We start from the raw sequence: 23,603 nt of genomic DNA on the forward strand, positions 1-23,603 counted from the left end.
ATGAACAAAAAATACCACGGCACACACGATGTTGGGGGTCAGCGGTTTGTCGGGGCCACACACCACTGGTCACAATGCAGTAACTCCTTACCTTTCTATTTCCTTATTTTTTAGCTAGCCTGTTTGGAATCCAGGAGATTGAATGCTTGAGGTGGTATCTCTTTCAGGCATTGTCTTGAAGTGTTCTAATTATCCATTATCATCCCACACAACACTTTACTATTAACACCATGTCCAATTTTTTCTCTTGATCAAAACACCTCATATTGTTCTGAGTATAAATAACAATCAATAGATGTGGATGATTATTTGCCTCTTGTCCTTTCTTTAATTGACTTACGAATTTCTCATAAGGATTGCATGAACATCTCTGAATTTCTTACATGGGAAGGTTTTGTCTCCAGACAAATAAAAAAAGGTAATAAGGAATAAAAATTTACATTCTTCAAGAACTAATTAATTAGAAATAAAAGTACAGCAAACAGCTACAAACCATTTATGTCTGATGGTATTTATATCCTACTAGAGGGGATACCCAAGTGTAGTGAGATGTGGGGATGGGGGTAAATCAAAACAATAATAAAAAGGAAAGTAAAATTTAAACCTTGTTTAAATGTAAACAACCTTGTTTAAATGTAAATAACGCTTTTTAAATGTAAATAACCTTGTTTAAATGTAAACAACCTTGTTTAAATGTAAATAACCCTTTTTAAATGTAAATAACGCTGTTTAAATGTAAATAACCCTTTTTAAATGTAAATAACGCTGTTTAAATGTAAATAACCCTTTTTAGATGTAAATAACGCGGTTTAAATGTAAATAACCCTTTTTAAATGTAAAAACTTCTTAAAGGAAAAAAAAAATCGAAAAAAAATCAGCGAACATGATGGAAAAATAAAAAAAAGGGAAAATTAGGAATAAGCGAAAAAAAAAATGGCATAAATAACCCTTTTTATATATTAAATGTTTAAAAATAAAAAAATGGCATAAATAACCCTTTTTATATATTAAATGTTTAAAAATAAAAAAATGGCATAAATAACCCTTTTTATATATTAAATGTTTAAAAATAAAAAAATGGCATAAATAACCCTTTTTATATATTAAATGTTTAAAAATAAAAAAAATGGCATAAATAACCCTTTTTATATATTAAATGTTTAAAAATAAAAAAAATGGCATAAATAACCCTTTTTATATATTAAATGTTTAAAAATAAAAAAAATGGCATAAATAACCCTTTTTATATATTAAATGTTTAAAAATAAAAAAATGGCATAAATAACCCTTTTTATATATTAAATGTTTAAAAATAAAAAAATGGCATAAATAACCCTTTTTATATATTAAATGTTTAAAAATAAAAAAATGGCATAAATAACCCTTTTTATATATTAAATGTTTAAAAATAAAAAAATGGCATAAATAACCCTTTTTATATATTAAATGTTTAAAAATAAAAAAAATGGCATAAATAACCCTTTTTATATATTAAATTTTTTAAAAATAAAAAAATGGCATAAATAACCCTTTTTATATATTAAATGTTTAAAAATAAAAAAATGGCATAAATAACCCTTTTTATATATTAAATGTTTAAAAATAAAAAAATGGCATAAATAACCCTTTTTATATATTAAATGTTTAAAAATAAAAAAATGGCATAAATAACCCTTTTTATATATTAAATGTTTAAAAATAAAAAAATGGCATAAATAACCCTTTTTATATATTAAATGTTTAAAAATAAAAAAAATGTTCGATATGTCAGCGTGAAGTGTAACCTTAAGATAACACTGTCACTATAACTATTGCTCTTCGATCATGTCAGCGAAGTAACAGGTTTTTTTCTATTTAAATTAATTCAAGAAAGAACATTTTTCGTGCATGCATGTTTGGCTAAATTGTCATGAAAGAACAATTTTTTCTACCCTCCCTCATTGAAAGCCTTAATTTCTATAGAAAATAATTGACCGTTTTTTCTAATTTTTACATATTATTCGACCAAAACATCGCCTTTTCAGATGGTACCAGTTTCTTAGCAGATATACAAACATACAGGTGTGATTTATATAATAAATTAAGGTGCTTATGTACTTATGTTACCGTACTACTAATACTTGTAGCGGGGGGGGGGATCAAAACAACAGTAGGCAGCCGGGGTGGAGAGCGGTGTTAAAAAAAATGCTAGAAGACAGACAGGCTTGAACTCACAATGCGAAGGCAGAAAAGATACTCCATGACGCGACCAGAAACAGACGCATACAAATTGAGTGAAGTCAATCCAACCAATATGATGAATTGCAAAAATGGCGACTCAAAAAACGACCTCTCCTAGTAGAAAACTGCCCAGTTTAAGGTGAAGAAATTAATGTTTTTGGCCAATTTTTCAATATTTGTCATCGAAAGGGTCAAACTTTAAAACAATACCAATCTTGTGAGGATCCCTTGCCTCCGTCAAAAGTTTTTGCAAGACACACACACATTTTGTCTTTTATACATATAGATGCCATATTCCAAGAATACAAGACTTGTAAAAGTTCTGAAAGTCACCAAATTCTGAACATTCTTCCAGTTTACTTTTATCCCAGGTTCAACAAAGCCAAAATCTTCAGATTTCAGAAATATATTTTTTTTTAAACAACTTAGACGCCATGTTGTCTAAAACTTAAAATGAAGCTTACTTTTGCTGAGTGAAACTACTTTTTCATAGAACGTCCATGCCTTCTTAAGGAAATTGAATTCTGTCCAAAAATCCCAAATATATGTCGTCATTCAGTAAAAGAAACCACAGGCACAATAAAACCTTTTCACATGTATTCAACATATATAAATACTAGTCTTTTTGTGTGAATGCCAATGAGTAAGGTTTTCTCCTTTCAAATAAACTTTCAATGTATTTTTTAATTTATTAACCCAAGCATGCTATCGATCTTCTAAAATGTACTGCAAACAAAATGTCAAACCTATATTACCAATCAGTTTAAGCATCAGTTATCCCATGAAAATGATCTGAACATTTATGTCTTGTAAGAAAACGTTATGGCAACTACAAAATCACATACACATTTCTAAGTGGGGAAATACAGAAGTTAAATAGAGAAGTGTATTTCAGTGGACATGCATGGTTTCTAGTTGAAGCAATAATTAAAAAAAATACAATAATAGAATGAAAAGAAACTAGTCGTGTTGTATAAATCATCTACTTGCATTATTGAGATATTTTTCTTATAAAAAGGAATACAAACATATCGATGTGTTATCATCAAGAATAAGATTTTAAGTGAAAATAAAACACAAAAGCGTTTTTTTTGTAGTAGAAATGCACTCATATCCTCACACTCACAGTTTATGGTTTTTGAAGATTTACACTTAATCTTAATATCTTAATATACTGTGTAGAATTAGGAAAAGATTGTCAGTTGAAGTGATAAACTGTTTAGTTTAAAAGCAAATTAATCCATGTAGAGAACATAGTCTTTGTTGATTATATGGCAACAGTCTGTCTTGATAGAAAAGTTGTAATATGTTTACTCAACTCCTTCAAGGTTCATACAATTTTATTTTGAGGGGGAGAATTAGCCATTGGAGAGCTCCGTCTGTGCAAGGAAAGTTTTTTTTAGAGGGCAATTTTTATTCAAGGCAGCTGTCCCTCCCCTCCAAATAAAATTATAAATGAGAGCAAAAATAAAGGGACATTCGAATCTTCCACCCCCCAAAAAAATTAAGCAAGAAAAAAAATTGTGATAACTGAAAACTAGGTCGGCCAGGCTGAAAAAAGCATTAAAAACTACTTTTAAAACACCAAAAAATGGTGTGAGTAGGTTGCAAAGAAACTTCTATTGAATATGGTAGCATTTATTTGTTGTATATTTGATTTTTTTTTACTTTTTCGAATGGCTGTGGATTGTAAAACAAACCCAAAACATGATATATGAGCAATGATATAATAAACCAAATAATTTCTTTATTAAATGAATTAGTTTTAAATGTCACAGTTGTTTACATAAAGTAACATGCAACAAAACTGGTCAATTATTAAAGCTTTGGCCCTCTTGCAGTTGAAGGAAACAGAAATATGTGGAAGAAAATGGGACATAAGTCGTGTTACACCAGTAGTAAGAATGCCACTTGATTTGATATTGAAGTTGACGTCATTTAAAAATAAAATGAAATATTGAAATTGACAATATTAGAAAACAGATTTTTTTATTAAATGCTTTTTAATTAAATACAGAAATCAGAAAAAAATGATTTTCAGCAGTTTTTTTAGCAGATTTTTTTATTGAATTATTTTTTATACTATTAATGATTAAATACTTAGTAATTAAATTCTTTTACAATAATTTCAATTTTTTAATTCTATATTTTATCGTAATAACTGGAGATCTAATTGTTTTTAATTTTAAAATAAAGTAAAATACTTCACTATAAACAGGCGATCGAATTGTGTTACTTAAATAGGACTTTAATTTTTAAAAAATTCTTTTACAATAATTATTTTTTATACTAATAATTATTAAATACTTAGTAATTAAATTCTTTTACAAGAATTTCAATTTTTAAATTCTAGCAATATTTTATATTAATGACGTCAATTTCACTATCCAATCATGTGGGATTCTTACTACCGGTGCAATACGATTTATTTCTGTTTCCTTTAACTGCTAGAGGGTAAAAGCTTTTATTTGTTTTGTGTTTAGCGCCAAGCATGTGCGATTTTAAGGCAGTTTTACCTATTTTGCACAAAACAAATATCTTTATACATGCACAACAATATGCCTGTTGACAATCATATTTACATTTCCTGACCCATTTATACTTGGCCAACCAAGCATGATTAAATGTTATTTTCCCCATTGTACATTAGTCTATGCTGTGTTCATTTTACTTTAAAATTTTGAATTTCAGGTATTGTGGATACAAGAGTTATGTCCCTTTATCATGAAACTACCCAAGGTAGTTTTGTGATAATGAGATGTAACTCTTGTATCCAAAATAATACAATGCAATTTCAGAAGAATGCATTTCGATTTTATTTCCAATACTTAAAGAAATATTCAATGTTTTTTTTTTAATATTTTAAAAATAATTTAATAGTATTTATTTTTAATCTTTCTACATAAATTTTTACTGAACATAAAGAACAGGATTTTTAAGACATTTTCAAGGATTTTTCAAGTTAATAATAGAAATAAGGCAAAAGTCAAAATTCAAGGGGGTTTCAAGCCTGTGCGACCTGTTTTGCACAAAAATCAAATGCATAGAAAACGCTTGATAGGTAGAGTTATATTGATGAGTCACTGAATTAGAAAAAGATCTTATTTGAGCAGGGTATAACAGAAGTCCTGCAAAAACAAATTGCTTTATAACTGTGATCATAAAGAAAAACTTTTTATTAGACCTGATATAAATTGCTACTTTTTTCTCTGCTCCTTCCAGGGGCGATAGCTCTGTTCTTTAAGTATATAGCTGTAAGAATTACATAGTCATCGTGGATGATACCTGACATATTTCCAACAGGTCTTTCTGGTATATGTTTTCATAACTTGCTGCTACATAACTTTTTACAGACGTCTAATAGATCTATTTACGCACTCCATTATGTTGTATGTTGTAGTAGCCGCTCCCCAGCCAAACCTTCCAATGCTTGATTGTGTATTTTTTGCATGTGTTTTATTAACACTAATTTATATGAAAAAGACGTTCTACACAGCTGACAATTATATGGTTTCTCCCCAGTGTGTATTCGGATATGTTGAGTTAAAGTGCATCTATCTGCAAAGGATTTACCACAAATTTTACAAGAGTATGGCTTCTCCCCCGTGTGTGTTCTCATGTGTCTTTTCAAATGCGGTTTATGTGCAAATGATGTCCCACATACTTCACATGAATATGGTTTATCTCCAGTGTGACTTCGGATATGACCAATTAAATTTCCTCGTACTGAAAATGATGTTTCACACAAATCACATGAATATGGCTTTTCTCCAGTATGTGTTCGCTTATGATTCATCAGATCAGACTTCATTGTAAAGGAAGCGCTACACACCTCACAAGAAAATGGTTTATCACCAGTATGTATTCCCATATGTTTACTTAAATTTCCTTTCTCTGAAAATGATTTATTACACAAATCACAAGAAAATGGCTTCTCTCCAGTGTGTATTCTCATGTGTTTTTTTAAAGAAGACTTTTGTGTAAACGATTTGCCACATATTTCACATGAATATGGCTTTTCTCCAGTATGACTTCGGATGTGTTGAATTAGATTGCCTTTCAGTGAAAATGATTTACAACATGTTAGACAAGTAAATGGTTTCTCTCCAGTATGAGTTCGATTATGAATAATGAGGTCTGACTTCAACCTAAAAGAAGTCTCACAAATTTCACAAGAAAATGGCCTCTCTCCAGTGTGTATTCCCATATGTTTTTTTAAGTTACCTTTCTCCACAAATGATTTACCACAAATTTCACAAGAATATGGTTTCTTTCCAATTGGTCTTTCCATATTTTACATTAAATTGCTTTTCTGTAAATAGAATTTCATTCATATTTCATTTTTGACAATTTTCTTATCAGTTTGTTCAAGCTGAGGATGGGGCATTCTACTGGATGCCAGACATTCACCTGCTATCTCTTATTCCAACTGAGATATCTTTATGATTGTGACGGTCTCTTTACGTGCAGTGTATGAACAGATGTGTTGTTTAAAATTATCAATCTGCAAAGGTCTGCTACAATACTCACATAAAAATGCCTTCTCTTTCAACTTTGACATTTTAGTAGACTGTCAGTTTGATTTCTTGTAAAAAAGTTTCTATCAGATTTCTAGGATACGAGTTCAACAAAATTGTTTCTCTTTAGTGTTTTTTTAATATATATTCAACAGTAAATGTAACCTCAAATGTTCAAAGGATTTCAGGGTCCAAAAATAAATATAACGTTGAAACAGTAAACCATGATTTGGAAAAATAATGAATTTAATCAGCGTCTTTAAGTATTTTTTTTTAATTGAAATATTAACCTTTATATTTGCAAGATTTTGAATGTTTCCGTTTCTCATGTTTGCCGTTGTCTGGTTTCATTTAGAAATCATGTAAATCGTTAAAAATAGTTTTTTCCTAGCTGAAGAATCTGTAAAACAAAGAAGAAAATAAAAAAGATTATGATATAAACTTTCTCATTATCAACAAGATTATATAAACTGTTAAATATAATTTTAGGTCCAATTTCATTTTGTTTTTTTTTTTTAAATATATCAGATATTTTAAACTCACTTTAGGAATTAAATAATCTAATTGGTTGACAAAATTTTAAATTTTGATTTCAAATGTATTTTCAAATAAGTTGTTGTTATAATACCTTTACTTTATATATCATTTTAAAGGGCGTTTTCCACACTATCTAATCGGTTAAATTACAATCGTTTCAAAACAATGTCTTCTTTTGAGAACTCCGAACACAAGATGGAAAAAAGCAAATTCACACAATTTTGTTATTTCAAGTCAAGCTAGGCGGAAAATCTGCCAAAACAGCTCACGATATCAAAAAAGCATTAAACCCAGGAGTCACAACTGAATGCAGAGCACAATGGTGGTTTAAGAAATTTAATTGCAGTGACAAGAGTCTCGAAGATGATGAGTAGTGGTTGGCCATCAGATGTTGAAAATGCCCAAAGCCAATCCATGCACAACTGTTTGAGAACTTGCTTCTGAATTAGACATAATGTATACAACGATTTTCAAGTTACAAGGATTTTCGACAAATAATGTCATCAAGTTATGAAGATTTTAAAGAAATACAGTCGTCAAGTTACAAGGATTTTCGACAAATAATGTCATCAAGTTATGAAGATTTTAAAGAAATACTGTCATCAAGTTATGGTAATTTTTGAGAAATACTGTTGACCAAATATTAAGATCTTTGAGAAATACTGTCGTAAAGTTAAGAAAATTTTGGAGAAAACCCATCAAGATATAGAGATTTTTGAGAAACAATGTCAAGTTAGTGAGATTTTTTAGAAATACCCTTGTAAAGGGTATTTCTATTTGAAAAAAAACACCAAGTTATTTAATCTTTGAAAAATAATGTTATGGAGATTTTAGAGGAAAACCAAGTTTTGGGTATTCCTGAAAAATACTGTTGTTGAGTTATGGAGATTTGGAAGAAATACTGTCTCCAGTTATTCAGATATTTGAGAACTGCTGTCTTCAGTTATTCAGACATTTGAGAACTACTCAAGAAGAAATTGTTTGAAATATCACTGTAAAATGTGGAAATTTAGAAGAAAAACCGTCAGGATATTAAAAAAAAAATACTCTCGTCAAGTGATGGAGATTTCTTACAAATACTCTCGTCAGGTGATGGAGATTTCTTACAAATACTCTCGTCAGGTGATGGAGATTTCTTACAAATACTCTCGTCAGGTGATGGAGATTTCTTACAAATACTCTCGTCAGGTGATGGAGATTTCTTACAAATACTCTCGTCAAGTGATGGAGATTTCTTACAAATACTCTCGTCAGGTGATGGAGATTTCTTACAAATACCCTCGTCAGGTGATGGAGATTTCTTACAAATACCCTCGTCAAGTGATGGAGATTTCTTACAAATACCCTCGTCAAGTGATGGAGATTTCTTACAAATACTCTCGTCAAGTGATGGAGATTTCTTACAAATACTCTCGTCAAGTGATGGAGATTTCTTACAAATACTCTCGTCAAGTGATGGAGATTTCTTACAAATACTCTCGTCAAGTGATGGAGATTTCTTACAAATACTCTCGTCAAGTGATGGAGATTTCTTACAAATACTCTCGTCAAGTGATGGAGATTTCTTACAAATACTCTCGTCAAGTGATGGAGATTTCTTACAAATACTCTCGTCAAGTGATGGAGATTTCTTACAAATACTCTCGTCAAGTGATGGAGATTTCTTACAAATACTCTCGTCAAGTGATGGAGATTTCTTACAAATACTCTCGTCAAGTGATGGAGATTTCTTACAAATACCCGCGTCAAGTGATGGAGATTTCTTACAAATACCCTCGTCAAGTGATGGAGATTTCTTACAAATACTCTCGTCAAGTGATGGAGATTTCTTACAAATACTCTCGTCAAGTGATGGAGATTTCTTACAAATACTCTCGTCAAGTGATGGAGATTTCTTACAAATACTCTCGTCAGGTGATGGAGATTTCTTACAAATACTCTCGTCAAGTGATGGAGATTTCTTACAAATACTCTCGTCAAGTGATGGAGATTTCTTACAAATACTCTCGTCAAGTGATGGAGATTTCTTACAAATACTCTCGTCAAGTGATGGAGATTTCTTACAAATACTCTCGTCAAGTGATGGAGATTTCTTACAAATACTCTCATCAAGTGATGGAGATTTCTTACAAATACACTCGTCAAGTGATGGAGATTTCTTACAAATACCCGCGTCAAGTCACAGAGATTTCTTACAAACACCCGCGTCAAGTCACGGAGATTTCTTACAAACACCCGCGTCAAGTTACGGAGATTTCTTACAAACACCCGCGTCAAGTCACGGAGATTTCTTACAAACAGCCGCGTCAAGTCACGGAGATTTCTTACAAACAGCCGCGTCAAGTCAAGGAGATTTCGTACAAACAGCCGCGTCAAGTCACGGAGATTTCTTACAAACAGCCTCGTCAAGTCACTGAGATTTCTTACAAATAGCCGCGTCAAGTCACGGAGATTTCTTACAAATAGCCGCGTCAAGTCACAGAGATTTCTTACAAATAGCCGCGTCAAGTCATGGAGATTTCTTACAAATAGCCGCGTCAAGTCACGGAGATTTCTTACAAATAGCCGCGTCAAGTCACGGAGATTTCTTACAAATAGCTGCGTCAAGTCAGGAACATTTCTTACAAATACTTTCATCAAGTCAGGAAGATTTCTTACAAATACTTGCGTCAAGTCAGGAAGATTTCTTTCAAATACCCGCGTCAAGTCACGAAGATTTCTTTCAAATACTTGCGTCAAGTCAGGAAGATTTCTTTCAAATACTTGTGTCAAGTCAGGAAGATTTCTTACTGTTGTGGAGACATACACACCTTAATAATCACTAAGACAGACTTATCCATTAGCCACATAAGCAGCAACTATAGACCGCTCAATGAGAGCTATCCAGATGTCGTATGGAGACGACTCACCACGGACTTACTAGTATTCCTCTATCACTAACCCTGTTCTGGATATAAATTCTCACCGTATTCTCACTAGTTGTTGTGTTTTCTTACTTTCACCTTTCCCAACAATGGCGACAAGGATGTGAAAAAGAAAAAAAAAAAAAAAATTTTTTTAAAAAGAACTCCCATGCAAAAACTTCAACTCTCCAGCTGTACGAAATAGTCAATTGCAAACTCTCTAAGTTACAACACAAAAAAGTTCAACGACGAAAAATTGCAACATAAAAAAGAAAAGTCTATACTTAAACTTATCTACTCAAAGAAATTGTAACTAGAATATTTTTTTCATGCTTGCTAAAAATAAAAGTGAAAAAAAAGCAGTCTTGATTTAATTTGCCATAGAACGGGTTGACGCAATTGTTTATGCAAATTACATATGGACTTTATGTTGATTTTTTTTATTCTGTTATGGAAATTACGGGAAATTAATTCTTGTTTTATGACAAAGTGGTTATTGTGACCGACTAGTTGTTTGTTTGAACTATACCGAGAGAGGAAAAGGAAAAGAGACAGTGTGAAAAAGGCAAATATTCTTTTTACGGGCGGGGAAGCCATTTTTTGTTTTGATGACTTAAAAAAAAAAGTTTTTCTTTTTTTTTCTTCTGTCCAGCCCATTTTTTTGCAACGGCATGCACGCACACTGAAAGGAAATGATACCTATTATTTTTTTTATTCACCTATCAATTTTTTCAAGCACTTTAAAATAAAGACTTTTCGGTTGGTTAAACTTTTGCTCGTCAGCGGAGTGAGGAAAATACTGCTTGCATAGCGATATCCATTATTGAAAACTGGAATCCGGAACAGTTTTTGTTTTAAATCGTAACTTTGCTGAACACAAGTCCACTTGTATATTTTACATTGTATGTGTTATATCGTATATTTTACATTGCAAGTGTAATAATGTATATTTTATATTGTATATTTCATGGTGTATGTAGTATATTGTACTATTTTTTTTTTCTCTATGGTAAAACAAAAAGTCTGTCTCCATTTCCGAACTATTGGTATATCCAAGACAAAAGGAACACGTGTCAACGAGAAAATAAGAGTATGCAAAATTAATCTATAATTTTTGCACTTCTGCTACAGCTACTGAAGAGTATACTAGTCCATAAATTATAAAAGTTTTCCCTTGCTGTGACTTCCGTTTAAGTTACAAATACCCTTAAAAGAATTAAAAATTTTGTCTCTTTGAGAAAATAAAATAAAGAGACACAATGGAAGATGTGAAAGAGACGATCACCCGTCTAATTGAATTTCAAATTGACCAGCAAAGAAGAGCTGACGATAGACTACAGCAGGCAGAAGAAAGAATTATCCAAATTCAAAAGAGAGCTGATGACAGACTTTTTGCATTGCAAACAGAAGAAAGAGAGAACTGAAGCACTATTCCAAGTTTTAATGAATAAGAATCAAGCTACAGAAAGTGATACAGCGTTTTTCCAGAGTGCGGTACTAAGTACAATAAATAATTTCACCTACTGTCCTGAAGAAAATCAACCGTTTGAAACGTATTTCAGACAGTATGAAGATCTGTACAATATCGACTGTGGAAATTGAACAAACCAAAAAAAAGCCCGTTTTTACTCAGCAAATTAGAGGCTACAGAACACAAAACATTCGTTGACTATATCTTGCCACAAAAGACTAGTGATCTGACATTTACGGAAACCGTTAAACGACTAACTGAACTATTTAGTTCGAAATCGTCGCTGTTCCATAGACGGTGGACCTTATGAAAAAAGACGATGTGGACTACTTGACTTTCGCCTCGATTGTTAGCAAATGCTGTGACGATTTTAAATCGTCAGAATTGAGTGCTGAGGATTTCAAGTGCCTCATATTCGTCCAGGGGTTAACTTCGACAAAAGACTCTGAGATCCATCAAAGAGTTTTGTCAAAACTGGAAAGTGAACCAGGTTTAACTGTACAAAAGCTGGCGGAAGATTTCCAAAGGATCATTAGTATCAAGAAGGACTCAAAGAACATCGAAGAAGCTGGTATTGCACACATAAAGAACATACAGAGAAGAACTAAGGGGTACTCTCCAAAAAACAAAACTAAACTAGACGTTATCTTCCACTCAAGTACGAAAGACAAGATAACCAGAAGCCTTCAACCCCTTGTTTTTGCTGCGGAAACTTGCATTGGTCAAAGGATTGCCTTTTTCGTACCAAAGAATGTTTTAATTGCAAAAAACTAGGACACAAAAAGCTCACACTGCAAATGGCAGAAGAAAAGTAAAATTCGGGTTCAACAGACGAGAATGAATAAGGAAGATGAAAATAACAGTCGAACATACGTCTTAGAATTTTAAACAAGGACGTTAAATTACAGTTAGACTCAGGGTCGGACTTATCAATAATAAATTTACAGATGTGGAGAAATTTGAATAGGCCGACTATGCATAAAACTGGCAAGTCAGCAAAAACGGTAACTGGAGAAAAAAAAAAAAATTTTGAAGAACTAACCTCAAATGTCACTTTTAATGGTACAAGGAAAAAACTTAAATTATTTGTACTCAAGAACACAGAAAATTTGTTTAGGACCGATTGGTTTCAGGAATTTAATCTGTGGGATGTACCGCTAAATACCTTTTGCCAAAAAGTAGAATTGTTTTCTACAGAAAAACAAGAACTTAAAGTGAATCTAAAAAAGCTTTTTCCTGAAATTTTTTCAGTGGGCTTGGGTAAATGTAGGAAAGCAACAGCCAAATTTGAACTGAAACTGAAATGCAGAACCAGTTTTTAGGAAAAAAGGGACATACCATTCACTTCGTTAGAGAAAATTAATGAGGAACTTGACAGATTAGTTAAGACTGGCATCTTATCAAAAGTGGAATTCAGCCAACGGACAGCTCTTACCGTGTACGTCAAAAAAAAACTGAAGGAAATCCGCGTTTGCATGGACTTTTTGACTGGGCTAAATGCCGTCTTGAAAGACTACCATTATCCACTGCCTAGTAGGGCAGGTCGATTTTGGAACCCCGGTGAGGCAATGGTGATGATAGTTGGGGTTTGACATAGAAAAGACCTACACAAAATAATTTTCTCAAAATTGTTATCTTTGCTTGAGGAAATGACTTTAAAAGTTGAAAAATTGAAGTAATTAAAAGTTTTTCGGTGAATTGTCAAGAACGTCCAGTCATTAAAACAATCCGTACTGTTAAGAAAATAGAATCATTATTTAGAATAATTTTTAAACTACATTTTTAAATAAAATAAGCGAGGATAATGAATTAATGAATTAAATATTAACTGTAAGGCAAAATTATGTTTTTTAAATAATAACGACCAAAGTTCGCTTTTTCATTTCAGGAACTTTTTTTGGGTGGAAACATTTTAGATTTCACTGTCGCAAAACAAGCTCGTTATTGATATTGAAAATTAACGTTTGTTTATTATTTAATTTGAAAACATTACGATTTAGGCTAAATTATTTCAAAAGGAAAAATGAAAAAAACTTGTTTAAAATATATATTATTATATTTCAAGTGTCTGCAGTGAATTTAAACATATTTGTTTTTCTATTAGGTTGACACAAAAACAATGTCATTTTTTGACGTTCAAATGAACGTCAAAAACATTATTTTTGCACCAACCTAATATTTCACATAAAATTCTATTTGAAATTTTTATTAAAATATGGTAATACTCCAGTTTTATATTAAAACAACAACAAAATATAGTCCATACAATTTTATTCTACACATTCTTTACAAAACATAACCATGTAAATTTTCAAGTTTTTCTACTTAATAAAAAGTACTTTGCAGAAAATTAGTGTCAAATTTTAATTTCTTTTATTTTTAGGGAGTAATTGTTTTTAAGCAGTGTTTTTCTTCTATAATTATAGTTTTATAATCAGATAACCCACAAAGATTAATACAAGTAAATAAGGAAACTCCTTTAAAGGTTTTTCGTTATGTGTGCATCTATGTTATTGTGCTAAAATAACTTATTTAGAAAGGCATTCTTAATATGGGAAGAAGGTTGTATTGTAACTATTCTGTACTTTCACTTAAAAATTTAATAAACAAAAATTTCATAAAAATTAAATTTGACTTGAAAATACTATTAAAAACAGCATAGTAACATAGGTGCACAAGCACTGGTTTTTCAAACTCTAAACATTAAACACTCGGCTACAGCAAGAATGAATCTCTTTATGGATAAATTCATGTTATCGAAGGAGGAGCTAAAATCTGCTAAAAATGTCTAAACTAAACACTACTATGCCTCTGATTTGGTTTGGTCCTCTCTCTTCAATACATCTAATTCAACTATACAAAGATTTTCATTATTTCTTATAAGTGGCACTTATTTTTTACATATGAAACTGGAAGATAGCCTAAAACAGTTTCCTTCAGTTATAATCCATTCATTTATTTTACTTTTCAGATTAGAATGTCAGTAAAAGCACAACGTTCAGTTTTAACCCGTGGTTCACAAAATTTGCTAGTCCACCTTGTCATTTGGATGAAACAGCACCCCCAACTCCACGACAAGTCATCCAGTTTAGTTATTTCTTCGAAAACAGTTATCCCCACTCAAAAAATAGTGAGATTTCCAAGTTAATTGCCAAGGAAATAATTAGTATTTGGCAAGCAGTCAATCCACAATTGCCCTTGTTGAGATAACATTATATAGGATAGAAGGTCAACATATTTTGCTATAAGAGGACCAAACAAATTGACAGGAAATCTCTTACAGCAATCAAAGTGAAAAGAATGAAGGAACAGCTAGACAGACTGTTTGATATATCTTCTTGTAGCTGTAAACTTTCTGTCTTGCGATGTGATGACTTTGCAGTAAAGTGCAAGACAGAAAATTGTCAAACAAGGCACAGTCTGCACTTGTCCTTCTAACAAGAAGGTAAAATTAATTCCATAGATTTACCTGCAATTATGTTCCTTTTTTGTGGAAAATAAAATAATATATTGGTATTTATTATGTAATCTGGCTCTATTATTAAACATACAAATTTTCCAATTTTCAGGTTCCACTAGAAGAACTGCCATTTACTGCAATTTTTAAATTAATTGATGGAACAACAAAAAGCTTAACAACATTTACTGATCCTTTGGGGAAACTTTGTATCAATAATTATCAAGATTTGCCTCAAGTAGAATTCCAAAACATTAGTGTCCCTCCCGATCATCATTATCTGACAGCAAAAGAAACAAATAATTTAAGTGTGAAGACCAGAGGCTATTTTTTGAGTATGCTGTTGGCATTTCTTGTGGAGAAGTTAACTTAGAAAATTGGGCCCTTGAATCAAGGAAGATGGCTAACATAAGCCACAAGATTAATGTGTTTATGGACTAGAGTTGTCTATCCTCAAACACTATGGTAAATTAAACATTTTCGTCAAATTTATCATCGAAGTGTATGCAGTTAGTTGGTTTGAGATCAAAATCGACAATATTTTTTTTAACCAACAACAGTATATTTTAATATAATTCAGAGAACAACAGTTAACTGAAATCCAAATTACTGTTTTAAACAGTTCAAAATATAGTATCGATGATAAACTCAGATGAATTGGATGAGAGAAGAGGGTATTCAAACGATTTTGTCCATTAGGTAAATATTTATCCATTAAATTTTATTAGTTTTCTTAACTTACCTAAACAATATTTAGTTTTATTCATATTATATCACAAAAATATGAAAAAAAATAAGCGTTTTCAAATAATTTTTTTTTTGTGTTGCTTTTTCTAGAAATAGTGAACAACTCAAAAAAATGAAAAGATTACTGCTATCAATTTTGCAGCCACACACTGGTCAAATTTGATTGATTTTTCTCAAAAAGTTGTATATGGGCAGGAAGCAAGACAGACACATGTCATCGTGCCAGCAAATTAAACTTTCATTTTCTTCGAAAGGAAAGTATACAGAACAATTTAGTTCTGTTATAAAAGTTTATATTATTGCATTTAATAAAAAATTAGAATACATGGTTCTGTAACTTGTATCAAGTTGTTATATTGAGTAATACATCTCCACATATCTTTTTGAATTGTGAAATTTAATTTAAAAGACTTAGCTGCTAATTAGCTTTTTTACAATTTTTGTTTAATCAATGCAGTAAAAGTTGAGATATTTTGCTAGTTGTGATTCATAATTAAAATTATGATTCATGTATATACTTTTCTTTCAATCTATTTCATATAAATATATCAATTTTAATTGAATATTTTATAAAAATAGTGAAATTTCAAAGTCAGTGTTGTGAAAAATGCTATGAAAATGAAGGATTTTTCAGCATTTTTCTACACGATTTAAAAAATTAAATGCTCAATTTTCGGTTCAAGATGGGAATCTAATTTTTGGTATATGTCTTTATCACATCAAATCCCAACTATCATCACCAGTGCCATGTTGATTTTCTAATGCCTAGTCCCGAGGAGATTTTCGCAAAACTGAACGGAGGTAAGACCTTCGTTAAGATTGATCTCAGTGAGGCTTATCTTCAAATTCCGGTTCAGGAAAATAGCTCAAAGCTACTTTGCATAAACACCCACAGGGGTTTCTACAAATTTGAGGGACTAGCATTTGGAGTTAAGGTTGCTCCGGCGATTTTTCAAGAAATAATGGATACTATGCTAGACGGACTCGATTTTGCAACTGCATACTTGGACGATATAATTATCATCAGCAAATCCACGGAACAACATCGTGAGCACATACTAAAAGTATTTTTACGGATACAGGATTTCGGTTTCAAAGTTAAGGAAGGAAAGTGCATATTTTTCCTAGAAGAAATTAAATACCTAGGATACATAATTGACAAAGAAGGAAGGAGACAGGACAACTGCAATAAAGAACATGCCAACTCCTGGGAATGTCGCCGAACTACAAAACTTTCTAGGACTGGCCAACTATTACCAGTCATTCATTCCCAACATGCATAATCTTCGGGCCCCACTTAAACTTTTGAAGAAAGACAGTGCTTGGGAATGGACATCTGAATGCCAGGAGGTACTCAACAAAATAAAAACTGCACTGACATCCGACCTATCTCTTACACATTACAATCCATAATTAGATATCATAGTTGCCAGCGACACAAGCTCTCATGGCATAGGCGCTTGCATACTACACAGAATGCTGGATGGAAGCAAGAAACCAGTGGCACATGCGTCACGCACGTTATTAGCTTCGGAAAAACATTACTCGCAGATCGAGGAGGAAGGCCTCGCAATAATATTCGCAGTAACAAAGTACCATCGTTATTTGCATGGAAGATTTTTTAATTTGCAAACTGACCATAAACTGCTCCTAACTATCTTCGGATTGAAGGAAGGACTACCTGTGTATACAGCAAACAGATTGCTGAGATGGGGTACGATCTTACTTAACTATAACCTTAAGTTAGAATACCTACACTTACAAAAAAATTGGTCATGCTGACGGATTGTCAAGGCTAATTCCAAGTCAAAGCGACCCACTAGAAGATACTGATCACTTCTTTAAAAACCGACAGTGAGATCAAGAATCTGATGTTTAACGTGATTAAAGAACTAACAGTTACCCTACATGAAATAAAATGTGAAGCCCAAGAAGACAAATTCATTTGCTCAACAAAACAGAAAATCATGGAAAAACATCGACAGATAGCAGACATTTTCTCCTTGTGTGACAACATACTAGTATATAGTGAAAGGGTGGTTACACCCAAGACTTTACAGAAACGAATACTAGGAGATTTTTACGTAGGACATCCAGGGAAGAATAGGATGAAAAGCCTCATGCGGAGTTATGTATATTGGCCAAATATGGATTTAGACATCTCAAATTTGGTGGATTCTTTGCAAGGGTTGTTCTCTAGCAGCTAAAGCACCACCAATCACCTACAAACCATGGACAAAGACAGACCAACCTTGGTCGAGAATACATGTGGATTTCGCAGACACCAGTGGAGGATGTCTACTACTTGATTGCAGTAGATAGCTATTCACAATGGCCAGAAGTACTCAGGTGCAAGAGACCCACCACAGGGGTCACTATCTCTTTCCTCCATGAACTTTTTGCCCGATTTGGTGTTGTCGATTGCTTAGTCAGCGACAACGGAACAGTTCACATCAACTGATTTTAAGGAATTCTGCGACAGTTTTCAAATAAAACACATCACTATACCTCCGTATCATCCAAGATCAAATGGACAGGCAGAATGTTTCGTAGACACTTTGAAAAGAGCATTGAAGAAAGCTTTGGTAACACCTTCAGATAAGGCCTTACAACAGTTCTTACAGGTTTACAGTATCACACCAAACCCGAATACCCCTGAAGCAACGGCTCCTGCAGAGACCATGTTTGCATGAAAAATACGACCAGTATTCAAAAAACTACTACAAAACAAGCAAATTCAGGTAGGACCACTACTGTTGCCACAAAAAATTATAACTCAGGAGAAAAAGTTTTCTTTAAGGCATATGGAAACAATACATCATTTTGGGAACAATCGACAAAAGAATTGGAAACACAACCTACATCGTTCTAGGCCCTACCACCACTCACAAGAGACACATAAATCAAATTAGACGTCGTTGTAACCGTGGCAAAGACACACCTCAAGTCGAGGAAGAAGCTAGTGATACATTATATGATATGTTCGATATCGAGCCTCCCCAAGTAAACTTAGAACAACGCCGATCGACAAGGAAGAGAAAGGTTACTGAACCCCCTTATCATCGACCCAAAAAGGAAGAAATATTAACGTTTTTTCCCTGGAACAAAAAAGCGTGGGAGAGGGGTTGTTGTGGGGACATACACACCCTTATAATCAATAAGATGGACTTATCCATTAGACATATAAGCAGCAAGTATAGACTGCTCAATGAGAGCTATCCGGATGTCGTACAAAGATAACTCCCCATGGACTTAATAATCTTCCTATATCACTAACCCTGTTCTGGATATAAATGTCCTTCATATTCTCACCTGTTGTCGTGTTTTCCTACTTTCACCTTTCCCGACTCCACTACACTTAAAAATACTCACATCAAGTCGGAGATTTCTTACAAATACTCGCGTAAAATCAGGAAGATTTCTTAATAATACTCATATCAAGTCGGGCATATTCCTTACAAATAGTTGCGTCAAGTCAGGCCGATTCCTTACAAATACTCGCGTCAAGTCAGGCAGATTCCTTACAAATACTGTCGTCAAGTAAGGGAGATTTCGTAATAATATTTTTTGAAAAATACTGTCAAGTTATGGAGATTTTTGTAAAATACTGTTGTTAAGTAATGGTGATTTTTTTACAACACTGTCCTCAAGTTATGGAGATTTTTTAGAAATACTTTCGTCACGTTATGATTATTTTAAAAAAACTGCCGGCAAGTTATGGCGATTTTTCTAGAAATATTGTCTGCAAGTTATAGAGATTATTTAGAAATACTGTCCTCAAGTACTGAAAATATATTAGAAATAATGTTGTCAATTTTGAAGAAATGCTGTTAACAAGTCATGGAGATTTTGAAGAAATACTGTTGCCAAGTCATGGAAATTTTGAAGAAATACTGTTGCCAAGTCATGGAGATTTTGAAGAAATACTGTTGCCAAGTCATGGAGATTTCGGGGGAAATACTGTTGACAAGTCATGGAGATTTCGGGGGAAATACTGTTGACAAGTCATGGAGATTTCGGGGGAAATACTGTTGACAAGTCATGGAGATTTCGGGGGAAATACTGTTGACAAGTCATGGAGATTTCGGGGGAAATACTGTTGACAAGTCATGGAGATTTCGGGGGAAATACTGTTGACAAGTCATGGAGATTTCGGGGGAAATACTGTTGACAAGTCATGGAGATTTCGGGGGAAATACTGTTGACAAGTCATGGAGATTTCGGGGGAAATACTGTTGACAAGTCATGGAGATTTCGGGGGAAATACTGTTGACAAGTCATGGAGATTTCGGGGGAAATACTGTTGACAGGTCATGGAGATTTCGGGGGAAATACTGTTGACAGGTCATGGAGATTTCTGGGGAAATACTGTTGACAGGTCATGGAGATTTCTGGGGAAATACTGTTGACAGGTCATGGAGATTTCGGGGGAAATACTGTTGACAAGTCATGGAGATTTCGGGGGAAATACTGTTGACAAGTCATGGAGATGTCGGGGGAAATACTGTTGACAAGTCATGGAGATTTCGGGGGAAATACTGTTGACAAGTCATGGAGATTTCGGGGGAAATACTGTTGACAAGTCATGGAGATTTCGGGGGAAATACTGTTGACAAGTCATGGAGATTTCGGGGGAAATACTGTTGACAAGTCATGGAGATTTCGGGGGAAATACTGTTGACAAGTCATGGAGATTTTGGGGGAAATACTGTTGACAAGTCATGGAGATTTCGGGGGAAATACTGTTGACAAGTCATGGAGATTTTGGGGGAAATACTGTTGACAAGTCATGGAGATTTCGGGGGAAATACTGTTGACAAGTCATGGAGATTTCGGGGGAAATACTGTTGACAAGTCATGGAGATTTCGGGGGAAATACTGTTGACAAGTCATGGAGATTTCGGGGGAAATACTGTTGACAAGTCATGGAGATTTCGGGGGAAATACTGTTGACAAGTCATGGAGATTTCGGGGGAAATACTTTTGACAAGTCATGGAGATTTCGGGGGAAATACTGTTGACAAGTCATGGAGATTTCGGGGGAAATACTGTTGACAAGTCATGGAGATGTCGGGGGAAATACTGTTGACAAGTCATGGAGATTTCGGGGGAAATCCTGTTGACAAGTCATGGAGATTTCGGGGGAAATCCTGTTGACAAGTCATGGAGATTTCGGGGGAAATACTGTTGACAATCATGGAGATTTCGGGGGAAATACTGTTGACAAGTCATGGAGATTTCGGGGGAAATACTGTTGACAAGTCATGGAGATTTCGGGGGAAATACTTTTGCCAAGTCATGGAGATTTCGGGGGAAATTATTGGAATTATTACGGAGTCACTGGTGTGGTGCCCTGTGATTGGATGAAAAACAACCAATCACGGGCTGCTATTCTAGTTTCCTCCCCGATCCCTATTTGCGCGGCCCCTTCGCACAGACCAAGGCCGCACCTTTTCTCTTTCATACCAACTAAGGACATAGGAAAGATTTAATTGATAAACAGACACATCTGTAAGATAAGTTTCCCGCAAACCCAATTGTTTGCAATACCTTTCTTTTCCTTTTTGTAAATACAGTTTTTTTATAACATTTAACTCTGTGTTTGTGTTTCCTTTTTTCTTGACGTCGTCACATTACTTTGTTACCTCAAACGTTTGGAAAATCCTAATAATTTGCAAACAATTGAAACTAGCCTTTTACGCTAGAGACTAAAAATAACACGTGGAATAATTTAACACAAAATAGATTTGTGTAAATTCAATTCAACCGTGACGTCGCTTGAGGAAGGGAATACAAACCTATGCTATTTTGGTGTTACTACTAGGAATTGTAGAGGTCAATTTCGTCCGTCCCCCACTTTTTTCTTTCTTTCCTTCCGTTTCTTTCCTTTATTTTGCTTGTAGATATTTGCTCTCAGCAGTATGAATGATTTTAAACAGATAAAGGGCGTTAGAGTCTTGATTTTTAATAGAGATTCCTTTAAAAGGAAAATAACTTCTGCCATTGATTTAATGTCAGCAGAAGTGTCGCTCAATAACGTTTGTTTTAAAAAGCAAGAAATTCTTATTAACAAATGGTTGACAGAGGTCGACGTAATTAATAATAGAATAAGTGAAGCCTGTGAAAAAGCCGATATCAATTTAGAAGACAGCAGTATGTTGGAAGACAAAAAGTTACAGGTGGAGTTCATTTACAACATATTCAAAAGGCTCACTGAACTGGAAGAGAATATTTCTCCTTCCAATAAAGAATCTGTCCTAGTACAAAATCCACAAATGCCACTCGCAGCCGCGTGCGTTTCAGCCCCACGGTTGCAGTGTGCTAAATTTAGTGGCATAAGAGCTGGTAAATTTGAATTTAAAAATTTCCTAGCTCAATTTGAGAATTGTGTGGAAGCCGTACATTAAAAAAAAGCCAAACTATCACTTTTAAAAAGTTTTTTGATGGGTTACGCGTCTCAGTTAGTGTCTCACCTCTCGTTAGAAGATGAAAACTTTGAAGTAGCCATCAATTTATTGAGAAAGGAGTTTTTGGATATTCCTCTCATTATCGATGAAATTTTTAAACAACTGCTGGGTAATACTCCTAAATATGACCCAGACTTTGCTAACATAAAAAGTTTTTTGTCAGAAATAAAGGCTGACCTAGCTGAACTAAAGACTTCATATGGTCTGGATTTTTTTGAAGAAAACACTTGTGGCTACGAACTGATTAGCCATGTAATTTTTTCGAAATTACCCCCAACTCTTCAAAAAGAGATAATAAGAAAAGTTGATAGTAACTATCCAAAAATTAATCAGATCTTTGATAGTTATAATGAGGTCATAAAAACCTTGATAAAAACGAGTTTAAAAATCTCCAAATTCCCACCAAGACAATTTCAAATCTAGGGAAGGAAATTATAATAAAAATAATAATGTAAGGAAGGGTGTCCCAACGTTGGAAAACTTTGCTATAAAATCTAGCAAAGTTACTAAGCATTGCAGATTTTGCAGCGTCAATGGACACACTATGAACCATTGTCCAAAATATCTCTCCCTTGAGTCGAAACGTTCTAGGTGTAGAGAAATGGGCTTATGCATCCTTTGTACAAGTGCCAATCATAGAACAGAAGACTGCTATGGCAAAGGAAATAAATTACCTCGGAGATGTACACATTGTAAATCCCGAGGCCACGTTACCCAACTTTGTAATGAAACAGATAAGGGTGGAAACAGTCCAACTGCTTTCACGCACGTGTGTGCTAACACTAGCATGCAGGAACAACCTTACATTTTGCCGATAGTAGCAATTACCGTTTTTAAAGGAAAACGAAAATATAGATTTAACTGCCTCTTTGATACAGGCAGTCAAAGAACCTATTTCTCCAGGAGTGTTATTGAAAGATTAGGGTGTTATAAATCTCTCCTCACTCCAGTTGAATATGAGGTAAAAACCTTTTTAGGGTCGCAAACCAAAAAAATGAACCAACTTATAGTGGGGATAGAGGTAACTAAGGGTAGTTCCTTGTCTCTACCAGTTCTTATCGATGATGAATTCGATATGAACTTAAGATTTGATAATTTTAAGTCTGTAAAGAAAAACTTAATTTAAATTATACCCTGGCCTTTTTGCACGAAAAAAAATCACATTCATGTACATGGCCTTTTAGGCATTGATGTGATTCAATTCATGAAGAACAGCAAAATGATAGACTGCATGCAGGGCTCTGCATGGGAGTTTCCTGCAGGCATTTCCCCGTTTGGCAATTG

At 33.5% G+C, this 23,603-nt stretch overlaps 1 protein-coding gene across 7 annotated transcripts in view; it reads right to left on the reverse strand.

The window, feature by feature from the left end:
- Positions 1 to 23,603, reverse strand: part of LOC145269299 (uncharacterized) — a 667,893-nt gene that overhangs the window by 385,767 nt on the left and 258,523 nt on the right. For 3 of the 7 annotated variants that reach the window (XM_080124992.1, XM_080124990.1, XM_080124991.1), the window contains one exon: positions 3,934 to 7,137. The exons of 2 other annotated variants lie outside the window; for them this stretch is intronic. In XM_080124992.1, the coding sequence (XP_079981118.1) occupies positions 5,603 to 6,511 (909 nt within the window). In that variant the 5' untranslated portion in view covers positions 6,512 to 7,137 and the 3' untranslated portion in view covers positions 3,934 to 5,602. Of the gene's footprint in view, positions 1 to 3,933; positions 7,138 to 23,603 lie in introns of those variants that run through there. 2 more of the 7 variants (XM_080124993.1, XM_080124994.1) reach the window with 1 other exon arrangement.

This window comes from Euprymna scolopes, chromosome 45 (assembly GCF_053919585.1).
Source record: "Euprymna scolopes isolate OS-2025 chromosome 45, ASM5391958v1, whole genome shotgun sequence".
Lineage (NCBI taxonomy): Eukaryota > Metazoa > Mollusca > Cephalopoda > Sepiida > Sepiolidae > Euprymna > Euprymna scolopes.